Source organism: Eutrigla gurnardus (genome assembly GCF_963514095.1).
Source record: "Eutrigla gurnardus genome assembly, chromosome: 13".
In the NCBI taxonomy this organism is placed as follows: domain Eukaryota; kingdom Metazoa; phylum Chordata; class Actinopteri; order Perciformes; family Triglidae; genus Eutrigla; species Eutrigla gurnardus.
Genome location: NC_139936.1, coordinates 14,001,662 through 14,028,772, shown reverse-complemented (window position 1 = coordinate 14,028,772; position 27,111 = coordinate 14,001,662). Strand labels below are relative to the sequence as shown.

The 27,111-nt window shown below is 39.7% G+C and overlaps 6 protein-coding genes across 7 annotated transcripts; 3 read left to right on the top strand and 3 right to left on the bottom strand.

The window, feature by feature from the left end:
- Positions 1 to 48: 48 nt before the first annotated feature.
- Positions 49 to 6,421, bottom strand: utp15 (UTP15 small subunit processome component). The gene is made up of 12 exons (XM_084025188.1): positions 6,305 to 6,421; positions 5,545 to 5,661; positions 5,347 to 5,439; positions 5,038 to 5,222; positions 3,992 to 4,170; positions 3,550 to 3,675; positions 2,366 to 2,501; positions 2,174 to 2,258; positions 1,380 to 1,535; positions 1,169 to 1,270; positions 813 to 946; positions 49 to 687 (listed from the first exon to the last, which is right to left on the bottom strand). Exons 2-12 carry the CDS (start codon positions 5,632 to 5,634, stop codon positions 387 to 389), a joined length of 1,587 nt encoding a protein of 528 aa, XP_083881314.1. The 5' UTR covers positions 5,635 to 5,661; positions 6,305 to 6,421; the 3' UTR covers positions 49 to 386.
- A 368-nt stretch (positions 6,422 to 6,789) lies between these two features.
- LOC311022927 (transcription factor BTF3-like) lies at positions 6,790 to 9,876 on the top strand. The gene is made up of 6 exons (XM_084024552.1): positions 6,790 to 6,868; positions 7,503 to 7,571; positions 7,652 to 7,765; positions 7,884 to 8,085; positions 9,074 to 9,130; positions 9,492 to 9,876. Exons 2-6 carry the CDS (start codon positions 7,503 to 7,505, stop codon positions 9,536 to 9,538), a joined length of 489 nt encoding a protein of 162 aa, XP_083880678.1. The 5' UTR covers positions 6,790 to 6,868; the 3' UTR covers positions 9,539 to 9,876.
- A 3,176-nt stretch (positions 9,877 to 13,052) lies between these two features.
- On the top strand, positions 13,053 to 16,940 carry il12b2 (interleukin 12B 2). Of its 2 annotated transcripts, XM_084025953.1 has the most exons (8): positions 13,053 to 13,169; positions 13,484 to 13,565; positions 13,692 to 13,949; positions 14,140 to 14,245; positions 14,373 to 14,560; positions 14,709 to 14,857; positions 14,933 to 15,043; positions 16,740 to 16,940. In XM_084025953.1, the coding sequence occupies exons 1-8, from the start codon at positions 13,167 to 13,169 to the stop codon at positions 16,884 to 16,886; spliced, it is 1,044 nt and encodes a 347-aa protein (XP_083882079.1). In that variant the 5' UTR covers positions 13,053 to 13,166; the 3' UTR covers positions 16,887 to 16,940. The 2 variants fall into 2 exon arrangements, with proteins under 2 accessions (XP_083882079.1, XP_083882080.1); XM_084025954.1 differs by lacking the exon at positions 16,740 to 16,940 and having other exon boundaries at positions 14,933 to 15,627.
- A 438-nt stretch (positions 16,941 to 17,378) lies between these two features.
- On the top strand, positions 17,379 to 20,942 carry LOC311022993 (protease-associated domain-containing protein 1-like). The gene is made up of 5 exons (XM_084024625.1): positions 17,379 to 17,583; positions 17,828 to 17,928; positions 18,029 to 18,138; positions 19,817 to 19,984; positions 20,090 to 20,942. The coding sequence occupies exons 1-5, from the start codon at positions 17,508 to 17,510 to the stop codon at positions 20,208 to 20,210; spliced, it is 576 nt and encodes a 191-aa protein (XP_083880751.1). The 5' UTR covers positions 17,379 to 17,507; the 3' UTR covers positions 20,211 to 20,942.
- Positions 20,943 to 22,501: 1,559 nt separating this feature from the next.
- On the bottom strand, positions 22,502 to 23,392 carry LOC311022972 (uncharacterized protein; the record flags this gene model as incomplete). Its single annotated transcript, XM_084024604.1, has 1 exon — positions 22,502 to 23,392. One exon carries the CDS (start codon positions 23,390 to 23,392, stop codon positions 22,502 to 22,504), a length of 891 nt encoding a protein of 296 aa, XP_083880730.1.
- A 2,787-nt stretch (positions 23,393 to 26,179) lies between these two features.
- LOC311023091 (trace amine-associated receptor 2-like) lies at positions 26,180 to 27,111 on the bottom strand (the record flags this gene model as incomplete). The annotated part of the gene is made up of 1 exon (XM_084024758.1): positions 26,180 to 27,111. The coding sequence occupies exon 1, from the start codon at positions 27,071 to 27,073 to the stop codon at positions 26,180 to 26,182; it is 894 nt and encodes a 297-aa protein (XP_083880884.1). The 5' UTR covers positions 27,074 to 27,111.

Below are 27,111 nucleotides of genomic sequence, written 5' to 3'. Positions count from 1 at the left end.
CAAATCATTTCAACACATCAAATCGGTTACAATATTACAAATATTTATTTAAATCTGCTTATAAAACACTTCCAATGTCAAATGGTATGAAATACACAAAGCAGACATTAACAGTTAAATCATTCAAACACAAGCACACACACACACACAGGTTCCATTCACACCATCAGATATTCTTCTTAAGAGTAAATGCCTCTTTGTTGCCCATTGTGTTTTCAGTTAAGCAGAGTTAAAATACCCAAATGATAGGCCAGTGAGTCTCTTAAAACCTGTACAAAATATTTCTGCTTGGTGACATGAAACCTATCATGTCAGGAAATATGCGTCCGATGTTTCAAAAAGAGGTTTTGGAGTTGTGAAGGCACAAACCCAGTCTAAAGCAAGCCTCAGGTGGCCTGAAGCTGGAGTCTTGATGTACTCGCTTCTCCCTGAGCAAGGCCATTAGCCGTGCCGATGCCAGGGCATGGCACCTCCTTCCTGGGGAGGGAGGAGGCGAATATTGTGTCCAACATGCCCAGCACCTCCACAAGCTCCTGCTGGTAGTTGATCTCTCTCTCCAGCAGCTCCTGCAGACGCAGCAGCTGTCGGTCCACGATGGCCGACTGGCCGATTACTGACCGATAGATGTCCAGGATCATTTCGGCCGCTGTGACGAGCACTGGAGCAAACCTGTGGTCAACCAAGTTCCTGGAGAACAAACACAGAAACAGTTGAACTATTGATATTGCGCAAAGCTACCACATTCTGTGCATTCAATAACACATTTCAACACTTGGTAAAGTCTACTCGAGTAATGAAGTTCCATTTCTTACCCTATGAGAAAGTTGAGCAACCGAGACAGCCCCGGTTCATCCCTTCCTGCCAGGGCGTTCTTCAATGTTCCCCTTCGATCCAGCTCCTTTATAACAGCAACTGTGATCTCTGGCTTTCTCAGTCTTGTCCATGTCTAGAAATAAAATGTAATACACTGTTATCTGCAAAAGTAAAATCATACTTGCACCTTTTAGTTTGTTTTGCACAAGAGGGAACTGTTCCGCTTTAAATCTCCAGGTTAGCAACACGGCAACAGGAAAGTAGCATGCTTTGTGGTGCAAAATGAAAACAAAAAATAAAAAAAGTCAACCAATTTAAACTTGTTGCTAATGTTATAAATACATAGAATGTATACCTCCAGAGCCGTATCCAAAGCCTTGGATACATTAAATTTCTTGAGCTGCTTGTCGTATTTGGCCAAATGCTGTTTCACTGGCTTGCTGACGAGATAGTCGTCCTGGAAAAAGATGTAGAACCAAGAAATGTATTAACATCTAGAGGAATAGTCACTCAAGAGATCACACGGTTGACCTCAGCTACTGCATGTTAAACAGAGATCAACCTACCTGTTTAGGGGCGTAGTTCTTCCCCTTCACAAAAACACGATATGACGGTTGTCGCCGCCGTTGACCAGAGATTTCCGTCGACTCTTCAGGGCTTTTCCTGTGCTTGATACTCAGGATACTATTGGTCATACCTACGAGAATAGACTCATCGTCCGGCTGAGGAGGAAGACATATTCATAGTTTTATTCTCCAGGATAAAACGAGACTTTTCAAGAGTAAAAATAGTTCAAACTGTTGTCAGAATTCTTGAGATCATCAGAATTCAGTCGATGGATCACTCAAGAGATCATCATTCAACAATTCTATTAATACATAAAAACTCCAGAAGATACAATAACCTTCTGCAGCCTGATACTGGTATGGGCATTCAACTAACAAAAAAATGTAAAAGTGATAATGTTGTTATTTGAAAAGGAAAATTCAAAAGCCCAGCATAATAAAAAAAAATGCCTCGTCAGATCACTTAGATTGCACATTGTGGTGTAGGATTTCCAGAACACAATGTGCGACCACTTAGATTGCACATTGAGTTCTGGAAACCCTACACCGTCACGCCAACCCCAAGAGGACAGGCTGTAGAAATGATGGCAAGTCTACATATTTCTGTTGTCTGCTCCCTCTGATGGTGCACCTCAGATACAACAAATCTTCAACACTAAGAGGTTTTTTTGCAAGTTTGAAGGCCACAATCACACAAATAAGGTGTTTTAAATCTTGGGTGATGCAATCGCTGCACCTTTCTTCACTTCATCGTCAATCGTGAAAAACTAAAATAACACAATGAAGGTTCTTACAGCCAGAGCCAGACTGAGGATGGAGGCAGAGTAGTCAAAGTTGTGGACCACTTTATAGTTGGTGGTGTTGTAGACCTTCACATGCCTGAAAGACAAAAGAGAGGCTCTCCATTAGATCAGTTTCATATATATAAAAAAAATCAGTCAGTCCTACATCAGATACGCATGCTGTAAATACACCTGTCCCCGTACCTGTCCAGAGATGCTGACAGCAATCTCTGTCCATTGCTGCTGAGACACAAACAGGTGACTGTTTTGTGATGGTTCTTCAGTGACACCAGAGGTTGGCCTCCTTTTAGCAGATCCCACACTTTCACATTACGTCCCCCTAAAGAGAGGGAAAGATGATTTGTAATGGCCTGGATAAACATGAGTAAATATATGGTCGTGAGCAGCACAGGGGAGGGTCCCGATTCTGTTTTCGTTCACTCTGCACACGGCCGACTTCAGATATAACTCAGTCATGCCACATTCTGAAATACTCTGATGACACGGACTACAACAGGGGTGTCCAACCCTGGTCCTGGAGAGCCCCTGTCCTGCATGTTTTAGGTTTCTCCCTGCTCTTACACACCTGATTCTAATGATGCGCTCGTTATCAAGCAACTGAAGCTTGTCACAGGTTTTAAAATCGTTCGAATCAGGTGTGTTAGAGTAGGGAGAAACCTAAAACATGCAGGACAGGGGCTCTCCAGGACCAGGGTTGGACACCCCTGGACTACAAGGACGTAATGAAAGCCTTCAGTGACTGGAGCAATACCATATGCCTCCTGCTGGACACCTCCAAGATCAAGGAGTTGGTAGTGGATGTCGGCAGGAAATTTCAAATCGTCTTTGTCCAGATTTAAGTCAAAACCAAGCATGCAATGGACTTGAATGCTGTCGTCTTCTTGGTTTAACATGGCCCAGCCCATCCAATTTTTATGTTTTGTCCACTACAACAACCTGTGCTAACCTGAACAGGGCTGATAGTTTAAAAAGGTTGTCAGAATTCTTGAGATCATCATGAAAGTCAGTCGATGGATCACTCAAAATATCATCATTCAACACTTCCAATGTTCAAATTAACCCTATTTTGTGGCACTCTTTCTTCAGGCCAGGAGAGCACTTTGAACAACAACAAAAAACCTGACAATGACAGTATATAAACATACTGTACATTACTATGTTAAATTCATCATCAACACTATGACTGAACCAAATCAAATTGTGAGTTGAGCGGTCAAGCAACATATGTTACATGCTTTCTATGCGATCATGCTGGGGGACCCTTAAATTCAAATCATTAAACACTATTAACAGCATTTCACTCAACGACAATCTGGGCACTTTTTCTGGATGCCGCACAGAACATAATGATTTCAAGAGCTGACTACCTGCGGAGACGAGGAGTCCCTCAGAAGGATAGAGAAGCAGACTCTCCACTGGCTGGCCGTGGTCCATGGTCATCACACTCTTATCTGCTCTCGCATCAAAAAGTTTCAGCGTGTGGTCATATGATCCTAGGAAAAATACACAAATTGTTAAGTTGCACAAAAACAGACCAAGCTCTGTCATCCTCCTATCTTCATCTGTCACCTGCTGAAACCTGCAACGTTTACACCAATAAGATCAAAGACTACTGGGTAAATTAAGCCAACCATCTGGTTGGGTAGAATAAGAGCACACAAATGCTGTGATAATAATCATTTATAAATCGCCGATATACTAGACATGTGTATTTTTTTACTCAACTCAAACATTGATGCTAAAGTAAATTTTACTGTCCTCGCTCAAAGTGTTCATAAGAATATTAAGAAAAATGTGCCGCCTCCTTACCAGTAATGAAGAGATCTCTGTTAAGTTTGCTTGTGATGCCACAGCGAATATAATCTGTATGTTCTTGGTAGGTGTTGAGCTCAGTGGCGTTTGGGATATCCCAGAGTCGACAGGTGTAGTCGTCCGACCCTGTGAGGATCTGGTAACGGTCTGAGGTGAAGTCTGTGACATGGACAGCCCTGAACAGAAATAAAAAAAAGAAAATGTGAGACAAAATTGACATCAGTTCACTTCCATGACCAGACCAGAAAAAAGGTTGTTACAAACTGGGGGCATTAGTAATAAACAGGAAAATGCAAAATACTTGGCTGAAAATGTTTCTCATTTAAAGTATTAATGGCAGCCACAATGCAATTTGCGTCAGTTGTAGCATTTTTCCCACAAAAAGCTTTCAATAGATTGATGCGGGCAGTGGACCAACTACCTATTGACCCAGAGCAGTTTCTGGCAGTCCGTCTCAGGTCAATTCTACTGTAGACTATTTTATTTTAGTTTCCCTTCAGCAAAATGCTCTTAGTAAAGTGTATATCTAGGGCTTTTATTGTGAAACGGTAAGAATGTAAGTAGTGGTTCTGGTCTGCACTGCCTTTGTCAAGTAATGTGTTTTCCATCTTGGCTAGACCTTAAAAAAATTAACCCTGTTCTGGAAAATAATATTTCTTTGCTTTTTCATGTTGTGTCAAAAAAAAATATATATATAAGTATGCAAATGAATCTTGTGAAAACAACACCCCACCATTGTGTGGAGTTCTTAGATAGTTTAAAAAGGTTGCCAGAATTCTTGACTGTATTCTTGGTTTAACATGGCCCAGCCCATACAACTGTTTATGTTTTATCCTCTACAACAACCTGTGCCAACCTGGACACGGCTGATAGTTTAAAAAGGTTGTCAGAATTCTTGAGATCATCATGAAATTCAGTCGATGGATCACTCAAAATATCATCATTCAACAATTCCAATGTTCAAATTAACCCTTTTTGTGGCACTTGTTCTTCTGGCCAGGACAGCTGAGAAACTATCACACAGTGACATGTGGGGTACCTACTTGGTGTGCCCTTTGAACATTCTGAGCGCCACCTTGCCACTGACGTCAAACAGCCGGACCACAGAGTCCTCACATCCCGCCACAAGCAGTTGACCATCTGACCGGAACCTCCCACAGTATGCAGTGTCCTTAAACCGGGTAAAAGACTTGACAGGCTCCTGGGAGAACGGACCGTAAATGTGGATCTGAAGAGAGAGCAGAGTAAGAATGACATCCTGATACTTGATTGTTCAGAGGACTGCATAATTGTTTTTTGGATTAATTTGAATAAAAGACAACTGAAGCTGAATTCATGAGAAGACAACATACTCTTGTAAATGCGGTTACTGCAAAGTTATGCGGAGCCACTGGGGAAAAGTCTATGTTTGTGATTGCTCCAAATTCTTTTATCTGGACTGGAGCCTGTGAGAGGAGAACCAAAGAGTGTGTGAGATTTAGAAACAGTGTCAAGGATGTGCTTTTCTGATCACAGTTAAATTAAGACTGTATACGGTAGAAAAGACTCACCTTGTAGTTTTTCCAGTACAGTGTGTCTTGTGTCACTTTCTCTCCAAGCTTAGGATAGACTTGGATTTTGGTAGGTTTAAATGAAGCCATTTTCGTGCTGGTCAAGAAATACTCTGTCTGGTAAAATATACACAAAACATATATATTAACATAACACTTAGGCCAGTTAGACTCATAATCCCCACTGACCTGGTGGTAGGAAACACCGCGTTGACTATTTAACTTAGTGCAAACATGACAAAGCTTCGAGAAGCTGGAAAATTATATTTTTTTACCCCCTAACAGCCACTTCATTGAAAAAAAATAATTTGATACAATGGAAGGGCTTGGGCACAACCGTCTTGGTCCACAAGAAAACAATCGACTAAAAGAGGGCTTCAAATTCTACAAGACTGAATGGCAACAACGTTCACGCTCAGTTTTTACCAAACAGCATCACAAACCACCAAACGCTGCTACTCGTGAGTGCTAAGCTAACGACCGCGCTGTCGATTTATTCTCGAACTGGGGTTTATTGTTGCGTTTAAATGTCTACTTGAATTAAAAAGGTCTACAGATTATCATTACCCAGCAGTTAAAATAACAATTGATGCTGCTTTCAAAACAAGAGAAGCTTCTAAGAAAAAAAATACCAGCGTCAACGTGTTCAGCACGGCAGCGCTGAGCTAGCACACTGCGGGTTAGCCGCCTCGCGTTTTCTACCAAATCGATTCTGGTGATTCTTGCCCCTGAACGAGAACGTCCGGAAGTGCGAACTTACTTTTTTAGTATGTTTTGATGAAATTAGATGATTTCGACGTTGGTTGTCCAAATAAACCCAAAGTTGCTCATTTTAAAGAGTTATCACGTTGCCTCTCGCTGCACTGGAGGACGCCATGATTGCAAGTGACGACTTCCGTTATGTATGTCATAACTTTATTGTCCACTAAAAGACAAATAAAACATCTTTATTTTTGAATATTTTAAATGGCACTGACGGCGAACCTAATATTTAAAATAAACAATTAAAACCTACATGAATAAAGCTACATTAATTAGCTTAATTACGTAGCTGTTTAAAACGTATTTTCTTTACAAACTGTTTAAACTAGCTTCTGTAGATTTTAGAAAGCAGGTAATTTATTGGACGTGATTTCTGCGACTTCAAAAACTCTGGAAATTGAGAGCCACGTTTGATTATGAGCACATGGGTTTGTTCTTTTTGTTGTTGCAAAATTGCACTCACATCCGGCAAGTTATCGATCTGGGGACGTCACTTCCTGTCGTCGCTCCTTTTCTCTGAGCTTCTCTCGACTGTGTGGCCCGCGTGTTTACACACTCCCAGGTCAGTTCACATCTCTGTAGTCTTTTAAAGTTGTACCGGCCGCATGTACTTAGCTGTGTACAGAGAGAACACTTCACCGAGTCACATTACGCGCCGTGGAGAAAAGGTCCATTATATTTTATGCTAGCCGTTTCAAGAGGCCTGAGCTAGCTGCTTAGCTTGGCTAGCTAACAAGTCGACAGTTCAGTTGTCATCATTCCTGAGAACCCAGGTTTAAAAAAAACACAAAGCATGAGCCCACAGCACATCTTCTAGCTAGGGCACTCTGTGAAAAGTTAGCTTGCAACGTTTGGTATCTAACTGGTGTCCCTTCGGTTTAGAAAACGAGTCCAACTTGTCCACCTCTGTCTGATTGATGCAGAACTTGAGTCGAGACTAAAAAGTGTGCAGCTATATTGGGCTGCTTCTGGCAGCTGTGCATACTTGTTCGCTTGCTGTGCCAAAAAGGCAAAACGAGAAGGGGAACTTTGGGGGAGTTTTTGGTTTTGACACTAAATTGTAATTACAATGTTGAATGATCATTGTTGCTTTCATATGTCAAACAGCTCTGTCTTTTTTTCCCGCTAATGACAATAATGTGTGACCAAATATTAAATGTTGTTATTAAATATTAAAAAAATGTTCCCCGTGTCAGATGAAGGAGTCGATAATGAACCAGGAGAAGCTCGCCAAACTGCAGGCGCAGGTCCGCATAGGCGGCAAGGTGAGTTGGAATACATGCAGACAAATTACTTTTAAGAAAATGTCTTGATTTTTTTTAATAGCTCATGTTGTTCTCTGCAGGGGTCAGCCCGCAGAAAGAAGAAGGTGGTGCACAGAACAGCAACAGCAGATGACAAGAAGCTGCAGTTCTCTCTGAAGAAACTGGGAGTCAACAACATCTCTGGAATTGAGGAGGTACAGCAAATTCTTTCTTGAATGCCCAACAATAAGTACGCCGACAGGTCTTCTTCATGACATCAATGCTTTTGGACAGAGTCCTCTCTAACACTTCCTTTGTTGTGTTTCACTCTAGGTGAACATGTTCACAAACCAGGGGACAGTGATCCACTTCAATAATCCAAAGGTTCAAGCCTCCTTGGCTGCCAACACCTTTACGATCACAGGGCACGCTGAGAACAAGCAGCTCACAGAGATGCTCCCGGGAATCCTAAACCAGTTGGGAGCTGACAGTCTTACCAGCCTCAGGAGATTAGCAGAGACCCTGCCCAGACCAGGTACCTCCATAGGTATATCCATTCATCGATGTCATCAGTTGAAAAATTGCATCTATTTGCACAACTTGCATCGGTGCGTCTCAAGAATAGGTTGCACCCTGTCAAAGCATGCATTCTGGAGAACACCCTTTAGCTAGAAAACCTCGCCCACAATCCTCAAAAGTGTAGAAGTATTTTAGATGCTTACTTTGTCAAGTCGTCAGCAGTAGCACCATGTCCTGTTTACTTTTAGTCCCCACCCAAAAATGACATTATGAAAACACAGAACTTGTTTCTGTTGGTAGTTGACTCTTGATTTTCTAAATGTTTCTTTATTGCCCCCGTGTTAAAAGCAATTTCTGCACTGCTGCTGATATGGTAACGTAGGTTACACCATGCGTCATCTAACCTTGTTATTTGTCTGTTTTGTATTTCTGTTGCCATCTATGAGTAAGGAAATTGCTTTAAGCAGCATTAGTCTGGTTTGCAGCCTGTAAATAGTTAAAATGATTTCTCTTGCCCTCCACTGATGCAAAAATACATTTGATTATGTTGACTGCATATTACTCCAGTAATGAAATCAATCCATGTCATAAACATTTTAAGTTTGACGTTAAGTACTTACGTGAAAATACTGATTCTCCGGTTCAGGGAAAGGGTTGCTCTGACATACAGTGTATAAATTCATCTTTGTATCGCAGCGATCCTTTTGAATGTTAGGTCTGGTATTTTTCTGATCAGTCTTCTGACATTAGGGTCAATTATCTTGTTACATTTGTTTCTTTTTAAGATAAATATTTATCAGACAAATTTTGATTTGGGGCAAATTATTTGTTATATGAAGCAGAAACATTCTTTAGAATGATTGATAAATGAGTCATTAGATTATTTTGGTGAAATCATAGTCGTTGGGTGCAGCCCTAAACCACACTTTACTGGTTTGTTTGCATGTATGAGTAGTTTTGTGTAGTGTCGGGTAACAGTAACAGTATATCATTCTTCCTCATAGCTGGAGAAGACAAAGCTCCCATGGTTGCTGCTGAAGAGGAAGATGATGAGGTTCCAGGTAAGCACATTTACATGTTTACATGTGTCCTTTTAGATGTATTCATTGTAAGATTAATGTTCTATAGCACTAAAAAAGCTACATTGTTCACAGTCCCTAACAGGCTGGCCTAGATGTTTGTTACATTGAACATAGGTGATTTTATTCTATCTGATAAGTTTATAAGTGTATTTAAGAATATAAAGCACACTTCTGTCACCGACATAATTTGTGGAGGACTGATTTTTCTGGTTATATTTATATTTAGTAATTAAGTTTAATTTGTATGTGGAATCTTTTGCTACTTGAGACATTTTCTTACTTTTTATCCATCACTGTTTTCTGTCCTTCACCTCTCTTTACCTTCTGTATTTGTTTTCAGATCTTGTTGAAAACTTTGACGAGGCTTCAAAGGATGAGGCAAACTAACAAACGCCAGCAAACATTTCAAGGCCCCCCTTGACTCACCGTACACAGCAACATTTTGTTATTGTTCATCCCTGCAATTCTTCTGTGGCTACAAACAAAAGTGGCTTTTTAATCACAACTTTGACAGTTTGGTTTAAAACAAGGAAAATTGACTTTTTACTTGACTTTACTTTCCCTTTTGTTTGGTTTGCCTCGTTCTGTAGAACAAATTAAATCATTTAAGTCAGTGGAATGTGCAAACCTTTCTCTTTCACACGCTGTGTCCTGCAGTGTGATGCCCACACATCAAAAATGTATTGGTGGAATTAATCATGTAATAAAAATTACATTTAAAATAAGTCATGTCATGTTTGATTTTTTATTTATTTGTACATTTCTACGGGGGATTAGGGAATAACTACTAAACAATGAATTCTTTATCTTCATTGGCTGTGCAAGGAATGCAACACATGTCTGTAAGTACAGGATTCACAAAGCCCAACAAGCAGTTTTATATTCTTATGAATGCAAGTGAAAAAGGACATTAGAAGATTGATAAGAACATTGAGCTTGCTGTTAAATGTGAAGTGCAAGCCCATAAGGAGGCCATGTCTGTTATGTCCATGGCCATGATATGGAGGGCTTAAAAAACCAGACTAAGCAATAATATAGAGCGAGTCGCAACCTACAAATACCTGGGCTTTTTTCTAGAAGAAAGTCTCTCTTTCAAACACCACATTGAGTGTCTTACTAAAAAGCTAAGAATTAAACTGGGTTTCTTGTATAGAAATAAATGTTGTTTTTCTTTTGGTGCCAGGAAGAAAATTGGCCAAGCCGTTCTTTTATCTGTTATTGACTATGGTGATATTTTATATATGCATGCAAATTCATCATCTCTGAAAATGCTAGATTCTGTGTACCATGCAGCATTACGGTTTGTCTCAAACTCTGGCTTCCGAACACACCGTTGTAAATTGTATGAGAAAGTTGGTCTGTCTTCCTTATACACCCGTAGGATGGAACACTGGTATATGTTTCTTTATAAGGCAATATTGCACGATCTGCCTCCGTATTTGTGTTCTCTAATGGTTCCTAAAACAAACAGTGCTCGTATCACTCGGTCTAGCAGTTTGATTATGTATAACGTTCCTCGGACTCGCACTACGTTTGGTGAAAGTGCTTTTAAATCTTTTGCCCCGTCATCATGGTGTAAGCTACTGGAACACCTTAAACTGGAATCCCTAATCACCCTGAACAATTACAAAAGCAGGATCAAGGACTATTTAACCACAAACGGGACACTGACTTACTGCCAATTAGATTGATGCTTTGTCACTTTTTATTGTGTTTGTGTCTGTTTTTAGTGTGAAATTTTGTGTTTTTGTTGTTTTTAATGTGAAACTTTAAATGTTTGTATGCTGCCTTCTTGGCCAGGACTCTCTTGAAAAAGAGATTTTGAATCTCAATGAGAATATTCCTGGAAAAATAAAGGTAAATAAAAAAAAATAAAAAATATAGACAAGACTCTAATATACAAGCAAAGCTTTCATTGAAGTTTTCAAATGATTCTAAATTTCCAACAGGAGGGCTTTTACATCAGCACTAAGGGTCACATGGTGCCACCGCAAATCAGCTGGCCACATAACCACGATGCTCAATATGGTGCTATTTCAGTCGGGGAATTTTCGACATTCAACAGCATGACGTGCATTTCAAAGGGTCCAAAAAGGTTTGAATCTGGCACCAAAAAAGTCATGCTGTGTGTTCAGTTTTGGGATTCAAATGCACGTAGCACGCTGAATTATCTGAAACTTTGGATTTTTTAACATTGATTCATCTGATTCAGAGGAAAAAAGAAGTTGGGTGACTCAGTTGTATCTTAAGACTTGATGCTATGTGGGAAATAATAACTTAAAGCAACACTGAAACAAAACTTAAGACTAGGACCTAACACTTGTTTTTTAGCTCTTACTGTATCGGCAATGATATGTTGTGGTTTCTTTGTTTCCTTCTTTTAACAAATGTACTTATTGTACATTTGGACCTTTTTAGCTGGACCTTTTTTGTGGCTGTGGATATTAATATAAATGATAATCCACCAGATAATACTGTGAATAAATACAAGGGGAGAGTACGTGAAATTCTTCTCTACGGCAGATACATGAATGATACTTTTTAGACTTTTAAGGAACTGAAACCAACTATTTCTGTTAGAATGATCTAAGAAGGAAAGCTGACGGGACGGTTTCGCAGAATTTCAGCTCACGATGTGGTTATGATATGCATGTCATGCTGTAGATGGTAGATTCTATGATAGAGCATAATGTGCTCACCTACCAACTGTAAGAGGACAAAGATGAATTAGTAACAGCGCCTTTACCTTGGAAGTACTTTATACATGACAGAATCAGAAGATTTACTTATCTGAGGGGATAAACAAAAGATCACAGTGTGTTTTTCGTGTGTCAAATATCTGACATTTAGCCAAACAAAATTGGGTTGCCCCATAGGCTATATGACTAATGGTCAGGGAAAGTCCTGTGTCTCTCTCTCTCTCTCTCTCTCTCTCTCTCTCTCTCTCTCTCTCTCTCTCTCTCTCTCTCTCCCTGTGTAAAGGTGTGCTTGTAGAGTGTGTGTGTGTGTTCTTTAACTTTAGGAGCATCAAATATCTCAGAATGATGGCCCCCCCCCCCCCATTAAAAATGACAAATTAGCCAAGGTAATGCTAGGTTATTTCTGAGATTTAAGTTCAACAGACTTTTTACTGTATATATGTCTTTCTCTACTAGGACTGCAACTAATTATGTTTTGCATCATGGATCAATCCGATGATTCCTTATTAATTTAGGTGATTCCACCTTTGGTCGATAAGTGTGAGGAAATAGTGATAAATGCCCCCCTGCAATCTCCCAAAGCCCACGTACAACCAAAAATTTTATTGTTGGCAAAAACTGCAAATGTATGCTAACCCACTTTGTAAAACTAAAAAGAAATGTCATTAACAATACAGGTTATTAGAACAGAGTGACGAACAATAATCTCTCTGTAAAATGTCATTTCTGTATGTTCTTTCCCCAAAGGGGTGATACCTTTATACTTAAATGGAAGGGTAGGGAACTTTAGAAATTTGCCGCAAAAATAAGTTCAAATTCTCGTGAAGACTAAGATCAAATGTTTGTGTGGGTGTGCTTGTGTGTGTGTTTGTCCTGTTAACTGATTCCAGGATTGGTGTTCGAATACAGTGTGTCTCGCATGTGATGTTACACTGTTACACAGTGTTTCTACTTCAAGGCTGAGGGCAAGCCCCCACCCCACACATCACCCACACTTCACACCTCTTATCTCCGTTTCTCAGTCCCTTATTCGAAACTGCCAGTTTACCCCGTCACATGTCAACAAAATTTGACATGCAAAACAGTATCTAGGAAACGCACGGCCAATTGGCTCATATCAGCTTATAATATCACACAGTTTCTCTCTCACATCCAAAGGTGACATGATGATGATGATTGTGGTGGTGGTGGTGATGATGCATGCTGTGCAACAATATAAATATGATGCTCAGTGGGCAGTTGGGAGTACACAATCCTCAGGATTACTACGACTGACCTGCAGCTCTATAGCATCAACTTCAGTGAACATCATCCAAATGGTAAGAAATAACTGTTGGAATTAAAAGATGCTTCGTACATCTGGTTTTAAATTATACTTATTATCTGGCCAGTGAATGTGGCTATTTGTATATGCTAAATGGTACAATAGGGAGTAAATTACCAACTTTGCCATTTATTATAACACATAATATCAACTAGCCCATTGATATGTCCTACGAACAGATCTTATTTCACATTTGAAAATAATATAATAATAATAATCGCAAGTAAATCAAGGGATAATTAGTTAGGTTTTAAAGCAAGTATTGGGTCTTTTTCAATAATCTCCTCTTGCTGCCACGCAATTCTCCAGAAGACTTTGTTACTGTGGACGTGTGGGCTGCTGATCATCAGCCTCACTGGAGCACATGGACTCAACCACTTTCCACACAACTGTACGTCTCGTTTATGTTCCACATATTTCTCTATCATTATTTTTCTTCATATTTTAAGTGGTGCTAAATGCGTTCATCTTGTTAAAAAGAATGTGTGTGTGCGTTTCTGCCTGTGCGTTTATGTAGTTGTGGTGGCAAAATGGAATGATGAAGAAAAAGTCACACTGACCTGCAATACAAAGACGGACGATGCTGTCACGTGGAAGTTTCGCGGCCGGTTGATGGAGGACGTCGATATGGACGACAACATCCAGCGGAATGGTTCACATCTGGTGGTGTCGGAGGTGGATACGCCCATGTTGGGAGAATACAGCTGCTGGAGAGGAAATGAATTGCTGTCAGCGACATATCTGCTGCTGGAGGCCGAGGAAGAAGAAGAGTTAGGTAAAATGCTCTGGTTTCGTTTTCTTTTCATGTTCATGTCAAAGTCTGGAGGATGAGACCGGACGGACTGTGATGCACTTCCCATATAAATGTCTTACGTATTTTTCACTTCAGTTTTTTTTTGTTGGTGTGACTAAGTCCAAACATTCTCCATGAAACTTGTTTTCATTCACCTTGTATATCTTTATAGATTCTGCCTCCATCCGTTGTCGGGCAAGGTCTTACGACTGCAACTTTAGCTGTGAGTGGACCCACAGAGGACAAACAGCAGTGCGCCTTGGACTGGGCCGTAACTGGTAAATATAATGTTTTAAAAAGCCCAAAGTGTAGTATGTGATGTTAACAGGTAAGCAACAAGCAGATAGAATTATAATTTGTCAGTTACATGTCGCTCCTTGTCTGTTTTACTGCTCGTCTCTGTAGCAGTGAAGGTAGGAAGTCCTGTCATTGGGTCAGCAGTGATAATCTGGTGGCTGGTCGGTTCCACTTTGAGCTGTCCCACTCCCTCTCACCCTACGCCGAGGAGAGCACCATGCTCGAGCTCACTGCCGAGGCCATCGTTGACCTCTCCGTCTTCAGGATAACCAAGAGATTTTATCTCAGGGATATTGGTAAGATGAGTGGAACTGAAGATTAGCAAAATGGGAAGTTGAAAAACTGCTATGTATGTTCACAATAAATTGATAATTCACATATTAGGAATTTGGGCTTAAATACTGATACTACTAATTCCTCATGTTTTGTCATTGTTTTATGTAGTTCAACCGGACAGCCCCATGATTGTCAAGTGTCAGGAGGCGGAAGAGGTGCTGAATGTGACCATCAAGGCACCAACCAGCTGGTCAACTCCTCAAAGCTTCTTCAGTCTAGAGCACGAGATTGAATATGTGTCAAGAGACGATGGCAAGGTACAAACGGCTCTACATGTCATTCTCTCCATTAGCACGTTGCTTTTTCTTATTGTCTGACCTGTGTGACTCTAGACTGGACGTTCGTCGTCTGCTCTGCTACCGAAGGGGATCAGCATGCTGAGGGCTCGCTCAAGAGACTCGCTGGTGCGCTCGACCTGGAGCCAGTGGACTCCCTGGGAAAATGTAACCTACTGAGGATATCTGAACCCAACACTGTCTGCTCCTGCTCTTCCGTTGTCCTTGTGTCTCCACAATGTCCGCTCACTTCCTCTCACCTACTGTTTTCACCGTGTTTCTGTCTGTCTGCCTTTGGGGCGATTGCACACTGATGGCTAAGAGAGATCACAGCACTTCACCACAATAAGTATGAAAGCTTAAGGACAGAAGACCAGTACACAACAGTACACACTGTTATTATTATTTATTTTATTTTTTGGCTGTACTCAAACTATTTATTTGTGAATAGTATTTATTATTTATGCTAAATCTCACAGACAAAAAGTAAAGCAAACACCATTTATTTATTTTTTTAAAAGAAAACTCTTTCTTGCAAAAGGGCTGTTGTTTCCCAATTTGGGGTCTCTGCAGTTTTTTTCCATTCAAGGATCCTTGGCTTTAAAATCTAAGGAAATCTACATATTACATCACAGAGTAGTTTCTATGCCTTTCTATTCCTGTACAAGTGATTTGGTATTCTGTTTTTTTTGTGTGGATTGGCGCCATGCAAAACAAATGGCTATTAAAAGAGCTTTCTGCTTCCTTCCTTATATATGTTCCTTCTTCATTTATGTGTTGACCGTGTGTCATTCAACCACTTTCTTTAATTAGAAATCCCTGTAATGCACTTTAATACAGTATCAGTCCACACGTGCATATGTACACGACACAAGTCTTGTGGAGTGTATGTTCCTTGTTAGACATTAGATGCTAGTATGTTTAGTTACATAACTCTTATGAAGGTTAAAGTACTCCAGTAGCAAATATAAAAGGTGTCCTATTTATCGTAATTTATTTTAGTCGTTAATGAATGAACAGCAATTTTCAGCATTTCAGCAATTAATCATTATTACTTCATTTGCTACTACCACCTAGTTAATTAGATACTTGGCATCTATTAATAGTAATATTTGTTGTTGTTGAAGAAGAATACGTTTAAAATAATTATTAAACTAAGACAGAAAGGTTCAGTGACTGTCAGCTACAGCATGATTCTAACATATTCTGTTTTTACATCAGTATCATCATTCAACCGTGATATGCATGTGCAACTACAGAGCCTCTAAGGCTTGCACTAAAGCTGGCAAAAAGCAAAATGCAGGAAAGATTGATAGCATCAGCTGCTAACCAGATCTGTTATCGAGGATACGTGCATTGAAACCTAGCAATGACATTGGTTATCAGTTCCTTTCTGAAATTCCATATCTATCTTATTTTTGTTCCTATAGTTTATAACACTGTGAGGTTAGGTAGGCAATATGTGAACTTGTCAAAAGCCAACAGCCAAAAAAATGCAACGGTTGGTTTAGAATCATAAAATTCAAATCTTAAAAAGTATAGTCAATGTATTAAAAATAAAAAGTAAAAGTAAAAAGTAATAAAAAGGCTAAGAAAAATATCTTCACCTCACATAGAGACATCTGGAGCAAAGCTTACTTGGCTTGAAGCTTGAGCAGTAAATTACACTGTAATGCGGAGAAATAAAATGCTCATTGGGAATGTACTGACCTTGACCTCACAGTTACTGTTAAAGTTCTGGAATAGCATTCTTGTAATTCAGAGTCAGACAAATGTCATTTTACACATGCGTCAGACTTGAAGCATTGCTTACTCAATGTTATTGACCTCTTTCAGAGCCTAATCTGTCATTAATTCATTGCAGGTGAGAACAAAGGGAAAAAAACAACGCAAAAGCAAAAACACAGCAAAATCTTGCCGCAAAGAGTTGCCATCTGGATGCTTGGACAACGTCAAAGAAAGGAAACATACAGGAAAGAAAATATATTGCAGGCCCTATATTCCAAAATAGTGGAGACATATTTGAATGTATTTATATGAAAGAATTAAATTGCATTTGTGAAGTGCTTGAACAAAGATTAAACCTTGGAGATGGTGCAACAAATACAGCTGTGCAAAAAGTGATGTTTGTTAAAATTGTATTTTATTTCATTTCTATTATTATGTGTTCCATTATTTGTGTGAAGGATGGGTTCATGGTTATCGTGTAGCTGGAAAAATAAAAGGTGGAGGGAGCTTTATTGCTGAACAGAGGAACAAATATAATAATTTAATTAAATATTATTACCCCCCTCCCCCCCCCACACACACACACACACACACACACACACACACACACACACACACTTTAATTTGTATGAATATAATTGACTTATTACCTTATTTATACTTTATATTGCGATCACAGTGTCTCGTATTACGTACTCCAGAACAGTAGGTGGCGGTATGCTAAATATAGGTGACGGTTGCAACCCGACCCGCCATTCAAATAAAAGAAGAAGAAGAAGAAGTTGCTAACCTGCTGTGCTCTGTTGTTATCAGAACAGCTAGCATACGGTCCTTCATATGGACAAATAGAAAGCCACCCAGTCTCGTCTATTTAACGCAGAGAATATCTACAAATGCCGTGAACATGGCCACGCTTGTTCGAACGGCAGCTTTACTTTTGTACCTCTGGAGCGTTTGCATGCAGTTCAGTCGCATGTCAGGTGAGTAAGGGGCGGGGGCAACGCTCGATCGGTAGTAAACAGCTAATTTAGCTGACGGGTCGTTACAGTAGCAGTTTTGTAAACCTGATTAGGCATTTGTTTGTACATTACCTGTGAATTCCCATGCCATTTATCACCGTCGTTTATCAGCAGCGACATCATACTAATGATACAATTATTCACACCTCTTGAGATATTGCTAGCTAGGCGTGTAAATGTTTCATTTCTTTTTGGACTGCCCTAGGTCTTGGGATCAATGAGCTGCTTTATTTCCGGGTCATTAGCCCAGAGGAGATAGGCTACATCTTCAGTGCAGCGCCTGCTAAAGACTTTGGAGGAGATTTTGTGAGTACTTCTCTGAATTTGATTTGTAGGCCAAAGGATGCCACTGATATGTGTACACTCACCACCTAATCACATTCGTCTCCTCTCCTTTGGTCCCCAGACGTCATCGTATGATGAGATTTACCTTGTGCCAGCAGACCCAGCAGACGGCTGCTCAGACCTGGAGGACAGTGACATCATCCAGGGACAAGTAGTCCTTGTGGAAAGAGGGTATGTATGTATGTATGTATGTATGTATGTACACGTGCCTCAGTGCCTATATACCTGTATAAGACATAGACCACGTGAACACAAACCAATTGTGGGAAACTATAAGCTTGGATGGAGCCATTTAGTAGTGAAGAAAACCCTTCTATATGTTTGGGTCCCATAGTGTTTGCACATAAGAGTGTTTTTCTGGCCTCGTAGTCGAGCCGTCTGCACTCATAACTGGCCAAAAGCGTAGAGCTGTGCATGACATTTTAAATTTAAATTGGACCTGGAAGTCCATGCTTAGTACATTTTCTTCATTGTTATATTGATGTTTTATATGAAGAAGCATCTTTTTGGGGGGTTTGACTGGGTCACAATAGCAAAATGTAGCAGGCAGCAGCCCAGTGCTGTTCCTGGGGGATTGGTTCTTACCCACAAAACAATATTGAATTCTCGATATTCTGGCTTTACAAGGTATACCAAGAGTCTAATGTGTCGCGTTGAAGAACCTGTTTAAGAACAAACCTAGTCTTGCTTAATTTTGTACATCAAGAAGTAGAGCCCGACCGATATTAATCGGCCGACCGATATTAAAGGTTGTATCAGCGATTCTGGTTGCCCTCACTTCCGTTGCGAGATCCAAAACAAACAGAGCCAGCTAGCCCCTCCCTCCCGTGTTTTGAAAATGATCATGGACGCGCATTTTCATGAACGTGATTGGTTGGAACACTGTTTATTTTGCTTTTGAGGTGTTGGTAGTACTATTTGTTTTTGTGTACGATCTCGGAGCCTAGGCTGCCTAGAGAGACACGTTTTTTTGACGGCCTGCTTATGGGGCGGGCAGCTAGCGGATCGTGAGGTAAAAACGGATGAATGTGATCATTTATGTTTCGGCCCAGAATCGCTGATACAACCTTTAATCGGCTGATATTAAGCATTTTCCAAACTATTGGTATCAGCATTTATAATGGACGATAAATGAATATTTTAAAAATACAATAAAAACGGACGAAACACCCTTATAGAACTTAACAGAATTTGTCTCCAGTCTTGTTCAAAGTTATATTTATGAAGCTTACCAAGTCTTTAAATACTGGTAACTTTGTGTTTGGTTGTTGTTGTTATTGTGTTTTTGTTCAAAGGACTTGAAGTTTTATATCTTAAGTTTGTATTTTTATACATTTTATTTATCAGAACTTTAATATATTTTGATGTTCCTCTGTTCCGTTGTGACAATAAAATAAACAAGTTTTTCATTATCATATTATTTTAGTGAAGACTCATAAATAACTGTTAGGGAAATCTGTTAATGTTTTGTTACGCATTTCTGAAATAAAAAAATATCGGCCGATATATCGGAATATCGGATTTTTAAATCAACAAAGATTTGTATCGGTATCGGCCTTCAAAATCCTTTATCGGTCGGGCTCTATCAAGAAGCATATGGAGAGAATCACAGTTGCAGACCTGGGTCATGTGACCAGTGACTACCGTGTACTTACTCATGATGACTGACAATACTTAATAGTTTAAGCTGTGCTCAGTATAAGGTGTTATACACAGAATTTAGGGGAACTGATGCCTCTCCTAATTGTAAGTTATGGGGAAGTAGTTGCATTTCTGGAATGTTTTACTATTCAAACAACCTTTTAACAGTTTCTCACACTTCATTTTTTTATTTTTGTGTGGGCTGCAGAGGTTGCTCCTTTGTTCAAAAGGCCCGACATGTCGAGGAAGCTGGGGGCAAAGCAGTTCTGATTGCCGATAATGCAGTGGACAATGACAGTCAGTACCTTGATATGATCACTGATGGAAGCACTGCCAAACCCAGTATTCCTGCTCTATTCCTGCTGGGACGTGATGGGTAAGTCGGATGCAACAATCATTCAGACCTGTTTTGTTTTTATAAAACTTCAGTGCGATGCATTTTGGGACATTAACAGTCTCTCCCTTTATCTATGCATTCTAGGATGATGATAAGACGATCTCTTCAGAGACAAGCACTGCCATGGGCCGTCATTTCCATTCCCGTCAATGTTTCCTCTTTGGCCTCGTTCCCACTCAAGCAGCCGCCATGGACACTGTGGTAGAAATGACTCACGCCCACAACTTCATGCGCTTCCTCACGCACTCAACAAATTCGGTGCGTTTCCTGTCAGCTGTGATCAAAGTCGTGGCCTCACAGGGAAATTCTTCTGTGGTGATTAAAACAATTCACACCCACTAGTAGTGAGCCAGTAAAATTAACATACACGTGCACATGATTATATGATGCAATGAATGGACTCATTGCCAGAGCTGAGGCCCCATTAAACTTTACAGCATACAAGGAATATCATCTCACTGTAAACTTGATAATAAATTACTGCTTATTTGCATGAACTTCAACAGGGTGGCGCTCTGACGACAGAATGAGCATTGTATCTCTTATGGTTAATAAATAAAGCATAAAATACTTATCATGTATTGCCTTTCTGGGGTACACATCTATACACAAATCTAAATGCCACACGCACGTTTTCTGTCCGTAGACTACGTTGAGTACTATGAGTAGTAACTTTCTATTTAAATGCTGTTATTTTCACTATTCCTGATCTGGAGCAGTTCGGAAAATGTGGTTGGAAAAAAAGTGGGTACAAATTAAAGATTCTGAAAAATGATTCATGACAAATAGACTTTTGTGAAAATGACTACAGCTTATTATGAATATATAAAAATAATAAAAGATATGTTTGTCCCTGCCCAGAATAACTACAAAAGCTCCCGGCAGCACTACACAGTGTAGGGGACCTTGTCTTACTTGGATCAATCTTCCAACTTATATTTGATGCCAACAGAGTTGTGTATTGAAGGTCAGAAGCTATTTAGCAAATGTAAGAGCAAAATTAAACTAAAGTAGGTGGTTCGATCATAAGTTTTCAACTATTTGTGGCTGCTCATCAATGAAAAAGAAATTATGTTTGATTTGGGATTGTACATCTGTGCACTATGTGATGTTTGTTCTTTAATAATAATGGATGCAAAGAGGTCACTAAGATTCTCCGACATTTAATCTGTTAAAACAGCATAGAAAGCAAAACACATTGAACAAGAAATCTTATCAATCATCAAGTGTTAGATTTCTGTGTTTAGTTAAACCGGTGCCTGCCTGGCCGATCATGATTATGTGGGAACTTCATTTTTTCACATCCCACATTTTCAACCAAATTTGAGTTTAAGTTCAAGCAAATCAGCCGCTAGTATCACATATTTATTATTTAAAAGAACCCAGATCCAGTTTAACTCTGCTGCTATTAAATTAAAGGTACTGGATTGTCCGTTCCTTGCTAAAGTTAATACATTTTTAATTTAATTTATGGGAGATTTATGAGTGATTTAGCACTTTCACTTATAGATAAAATGAGTTCACATTAATTAATGTATTTGAAATAGAAACTCACATCAGAAGTTTATTAGGGTCTGTATTTGTCTTTCACTCAGCAATAGAAGTATTCATCAGGTTTAATGTTATTGTTCATTTTTGTTTTGGCTGTTAAAAAATGAACCCTGATGAATATCATTTTTTTTGGATCGTAACATTTCATAATAGGCGTATATAGAATTAATCTTCCCATGCCTTTTATTTTATCCTAATAAATATGTATAGACCCGACTCAACTACAGCAGAGAATGAGTCCCACCTCAGATTATCCTTGCATTCACTATCTCTCCTGCTCAGTGTAAACTTTTTTTACGCAAACATTAACACCGCAGATGTTTAGTTGATGTATAAAAGCTTAAAGTTCAACAACAACTACACGAGAATATCCAATTACATGTATGAATGCACAAGATTAAAAAACAAAAGCCAAAATTGCTTGGTTCAGCACACTATCATGCTTTAAAGTGGGCATTATTGTGATTCAGCACCACGGCAGCATGGACAGCAACACAAACAAACCTACAGTTAACGGGTTCGGACACACGTTTTCATCATTCATCTGATCAGATATCACAAGTTTGAAAAAACAGTCTCTGCCACCTGGACATCCTCTCATACATCATCAAACCACATCAATTTGCTGCATAAAATTTAATAAAGTGAATCATTAATGAACAAAAACTTAAACATGTTCTACTTATTTGAACTGTCTATTAATGAGAGAGAGAGAGAGAGAGAGAGAGAGAGAGAGAGAGAGAGAGAGAGAGAGAGAGAGAGATGATGATATCCTCAGGTTCTTGTTATTTCCATGACTTTTTGGTATCTCCCTTCCCTTCGACTCTGAGGAAAGGGGGGAAGTTTTAAATGAGAAAAATAGGTGCATCAATCGAAAAAATAAGGACAGTGTAATAGAGCAATAGAACATGGCAGTGCATTTTGCATGCACTTCCACACAGAGCATTACCTCCTCCTGCATCGTGGGCACACTCTGCCCCAAACAGTCCTCACCATGGCTTCCTTGAGAGCCGGACTCCCCCAGATGTACACGGACGGTGTGCACAAGGCGTTGAAGCGAGCCATGATGGCGAACGGATTGGTGGCCTCGTTCCTAAACGTCAGCCCTCCTCCTAACACCAATCTGTTGATGATGTTAACAAAAGAGGGGCACCACAACACCAAGAAGCTTATGACAACAAAAATGATGATTCTGAGCGATTCCTTCTTGCTCTCTTTCTCGGCGCTGGGAGGGTCCTTGTCGAGTTGATGCCTGGCAACGACGTACAGTTTGATGGTCATGACCACTTTGGTGAACACGATGAGCTGAAAGAGGACAATGCTGAACACGTACAGTTGTATCGCTTTGGAGAGCGGCAACATGTTCCTGGCGATCAAGTGCGCGAAGTTGTAAACCCAGCAGTAGACGTTGACGGCGATCACCAACTGTCTGGTTATGAAGCGACTGTAAATGAATGGATGGCACACGGCGAAATAGCGGTCAAACTGTGCGAACATGAACGTCAATATATTGATCCCTAAAAGTGAGGTTAAAATATTATACGTTCCGTTTCTGGACGGATATCCTTCGTTAACATCGAACAGACCGAGATAATAGACGGAAAACCCGACCAGTGTGTCACAAATACTCGTGTTCAGCATGAAAATAAACCTGTTTTGGAGGCGGAGGGTTCTGGTGGCCAGGATGGTAATGACTACAGGCCCGGCTACCAGCACCACAGTTGTAGCGAATAAGAGCTGGAAAATAAAGATGAGATAATCCACAGGACTGTCGAAGTCCACCGAGAGAGGTACTCCTCCTCCTGTCTCAGAGCCTGTGGTGTTGGAGGAGAGCATTGTCTGTGCGCAACTGGCGTTACAAGTTTCATTTTTTATAAGCAAGCCCTGCCGTGAAGTCATCAGATCTCTTGTCTCTCGAGATGCTGAATCTGAGCCAATGCCGTTTACCCCCCTTTTAACGCAGAAAATACCCAACAATGTTGACTATTCAACAATTTCGACTTGAAATGTTCAAATATTGATAAACATTTAAGTGAATTTTTAATGTTTTTTTTTTTTTTTTAAAGCATTGTCAAGTAAAACTGTCGGACACAAATGAAAGGAAGGAATGAATGAATTAAATTAAAGATAAAAGTACTTAATATTAAATAAATTAATAAATAAATACAAATAAAAAAAATTGGTTATTGATACAGAGGATGCACACTCCGTACAATTTGTATAAATGTTCATAATAATTGAATGTGCCTGCATTAAGGCGAGCCACTACAGGCAAAAATATCATCAGCAAATCATGCATGGATCAATTTTGAGATGTTGGACTATAGTTTCCATCTTGTTTCAGACTAATTCAACCTAAAGATAGTTCCTCATTTTGCATATTTTAATATAACATCTGAGAAAAGTTGTAATACCAAAAAACTAAGAATTTTCTTAATGAAAGTAATTAACTGGAGAATTTCCATTGTCATGTCTATGTCTAAGTTTTTTTTTACTCTATTCATCCGTAGTGTCTTCAAAATGTATGGAATTTAATAATGCTGTTTTCTCTAAGCCAGAAATCTCCACTGTAGCCCTTACATTCACTACACCTTCCCGTGTCATTATATCCTGAAGGTTTTTACTGAGGGGTTTGTTTATATCGTATATAGCCTGGTTTATGGAACAGTGTATTCCTAAAACATGGAGGAAATAGATTTATATATATATATATATATATATATATATATATATATATATATATATATATATATATATATATATATATGGGTGTTGACAGTATTTTCTGATTATGAAGTGATAAAAAATAAATTACCTCTGTAAAAACCTTTGACTCTAATATGTCAACAAAATGAAACAAGAATTTAGAACCTGACTTATGTCTGATTTCTCTAAAATATACGTAAATTTGTGCAACTGGGGAACTTCCCTGGTATAACGTTAACCCCGTGGCGTAGAAATTACACGAAAAAAAACAACTAAAAACGCTAATGACACGAGATGTAATGTTAACCCATGAGACATATTTTAACATTTTAAACCGACGTTTATTTGGCAATAATTACCCAGATGCAAGCTTTTAACAGAATTAGTAGCAATTTCAGTATAGAGTGACAAAGTGAGTGGAAGGGTTGTGGTGGATGAATGAATACTCAGGACTTTCATTTAGATGTTCGGTGTTTGATGAAAAGCTGATCCTACACTTATTATTATTATCGGGTTTTATTGTTATTTAACGTAACCTACAGTCGACTATGTACACAATACCGTAGAGACTGTAGCCTAGCCTACATATCCGTCGTGTTTGAATCCGTGTCGGAGACCGTGCAGACTTACGTTAAATGACGTCACATCGCCCTTTCCCATTTGTGATCGATTTCATTTTTTAATTAGCTTCAATTCAAGCAACAATACAAAATAAACCATGTGATCTGTTATAAAAGTTAACATTCTGCCACCACGACCACCATGGCCTTGTTGGGGAGAACCTTTCGGGCGGCGCTGAAGGTCCTGATCGCTATTCGCGGTAGCGGAGCTGTCCGCGGTGCTGGACTGCAACCTTCGTTACCTTGATCATCCGCGTCAGGGCCACGCCGCTGACCCTGGTGCTGAAATTGCGTCATAATAATAATAATAATAATAATAATAATAATAATAATAATAATAATAATAATAATACACTTTATTTGTATAGCACTTTTCGAAACAGCATTACAAAATGCTTTACAGAACAGAATAAAACATAAAAATGACACACAAAACACACTGTGAGAGTACAATAAGGACTTACAAAAACACCATAAAATAGAGCAAACGGAAGAGAGCAATGTGTTAAAAATAATAAAACTACAATAAGAAAGCTTTTACATAAAAATGAGTTTTGAGAAGAGACTTAAAAGATGATACTGATTTAGCTTGTCGGAGATTCTCAGGCAGGGAGCTCCACAACTGAGGGGCCCTACAGCAAAAGCCCGGTCACCTTTGGTCACAAGGCGTGATTTGGGAACAACCAGGACACCCTTACCCGAGGTAAGGTCATGGAAGCTGTCCAATGTAATGGCTCCAGCCGTCATCCATTCCATCAGATTATAAATGACCTGAATTAAATATGGCGCTTCATATACTGTGAAGTTTTAGCCAACGTATATTTCAGCTCCCGGCGCTCCTCCCGATATTCCAGGCCAGCCGCTTCTCAATAAATCTGTTAGCAAAGCTGATGGTAGACACGTACATCTCTTTTAGTAAAATGTCGATGTGGACTTCAAACTATATTTCAAACACGATTGATTGAAATGAACGTCTCTTTTATCTGTTATTCGTCGGCTATTAGACAGGAGACGTCCACAATGACCTCACAGGAACCCCTTTAATTTTTCAGAATACAATATAGGATGCAATTTAAATGATAATGTTCCTTAATTATATTAGGCGGAAAATAATTTATGAAGCCAGGGTCTTTTATAACAGAAAATAATTTCCATGTCAGGAACAACCACAGTTAAAATACCGTATGGGAAAGGATCTACAGTTTTCATATTTTTTCGGTCCCCTTTAGTAATTTTCACAGTCCCTAATTTTGTATATACTTTTCCAGGTCCTTGTCGTATAGGACCATTTAATCTCTTACCTTCTCTTGCATCGTGGGCACACTCTGCCCCAAACAGTCCTCACTACGGCTTTCCTCAGAGCCGGACTCCCCCACATGTACACGGACGGTGTGCACACGGCGTTGAAGCGAGCCATGATGGCAAACAGATTGGTGGCCTCGTTCCTAAACGTCAGCCCTCCTCCTAACAGCAGTCTAAGGATGATGTTAACAAAAGAGGGGCACCACAACACCAAGAAGCTTATGACAACAAAAATGATTATTTTCAATGACTCCTTGTTGCTCTCTTTCGCGGCGCTGGGAGGGTCCTTGTCGAGTTGATTCCTGGCAACGACGTACAGTTTGATGGTCATGACCACTTTGGTGAACACGATGACTTGTAGGCTGACAACACCGAAAACATACAGCTGTATTGCTTTGGAAAGCGGCATGAAATTTAAAATCATCGACTGACCAAAGGTATGGGCCCAACAATAAAGGTTTGCAGAGATAACCACTCCCCGGGTCACGTAGCGCGTGTACATGAACGGATGACACACGGCGAAATAGCGGTCAAATTGCGCAAATAAAAATGTCATTATGTTGACCCCGAGGAGAGATGGTAACATATTATACGTTCCGTTTCTGGACGGATATCCTTCTTTAACATCGAACAGACCGACATAATAGACGGAAAACCCAACCAGTGTGTCACAAATACTCGTGTTCAGCATGAAAATAAACCTGTTTTGGAGGCGGAGGGCTCTGGTGGCCAGGATGGTAATGACTACAGGCCCGGCTACCAGCACGACAGTTGTAGCGAATAAGAGCTGGAAAATAAAGATGAGATAATCCACAGGACTGTCGAAGTCCACCGAGAGAGGTATTACTCCTCCTCCTGTCTCAGAGCCTGTGGTGTTGGAGGAGAGCATTGTTCCAAACACGCACTTTGAATTGAATATCCTTTTAT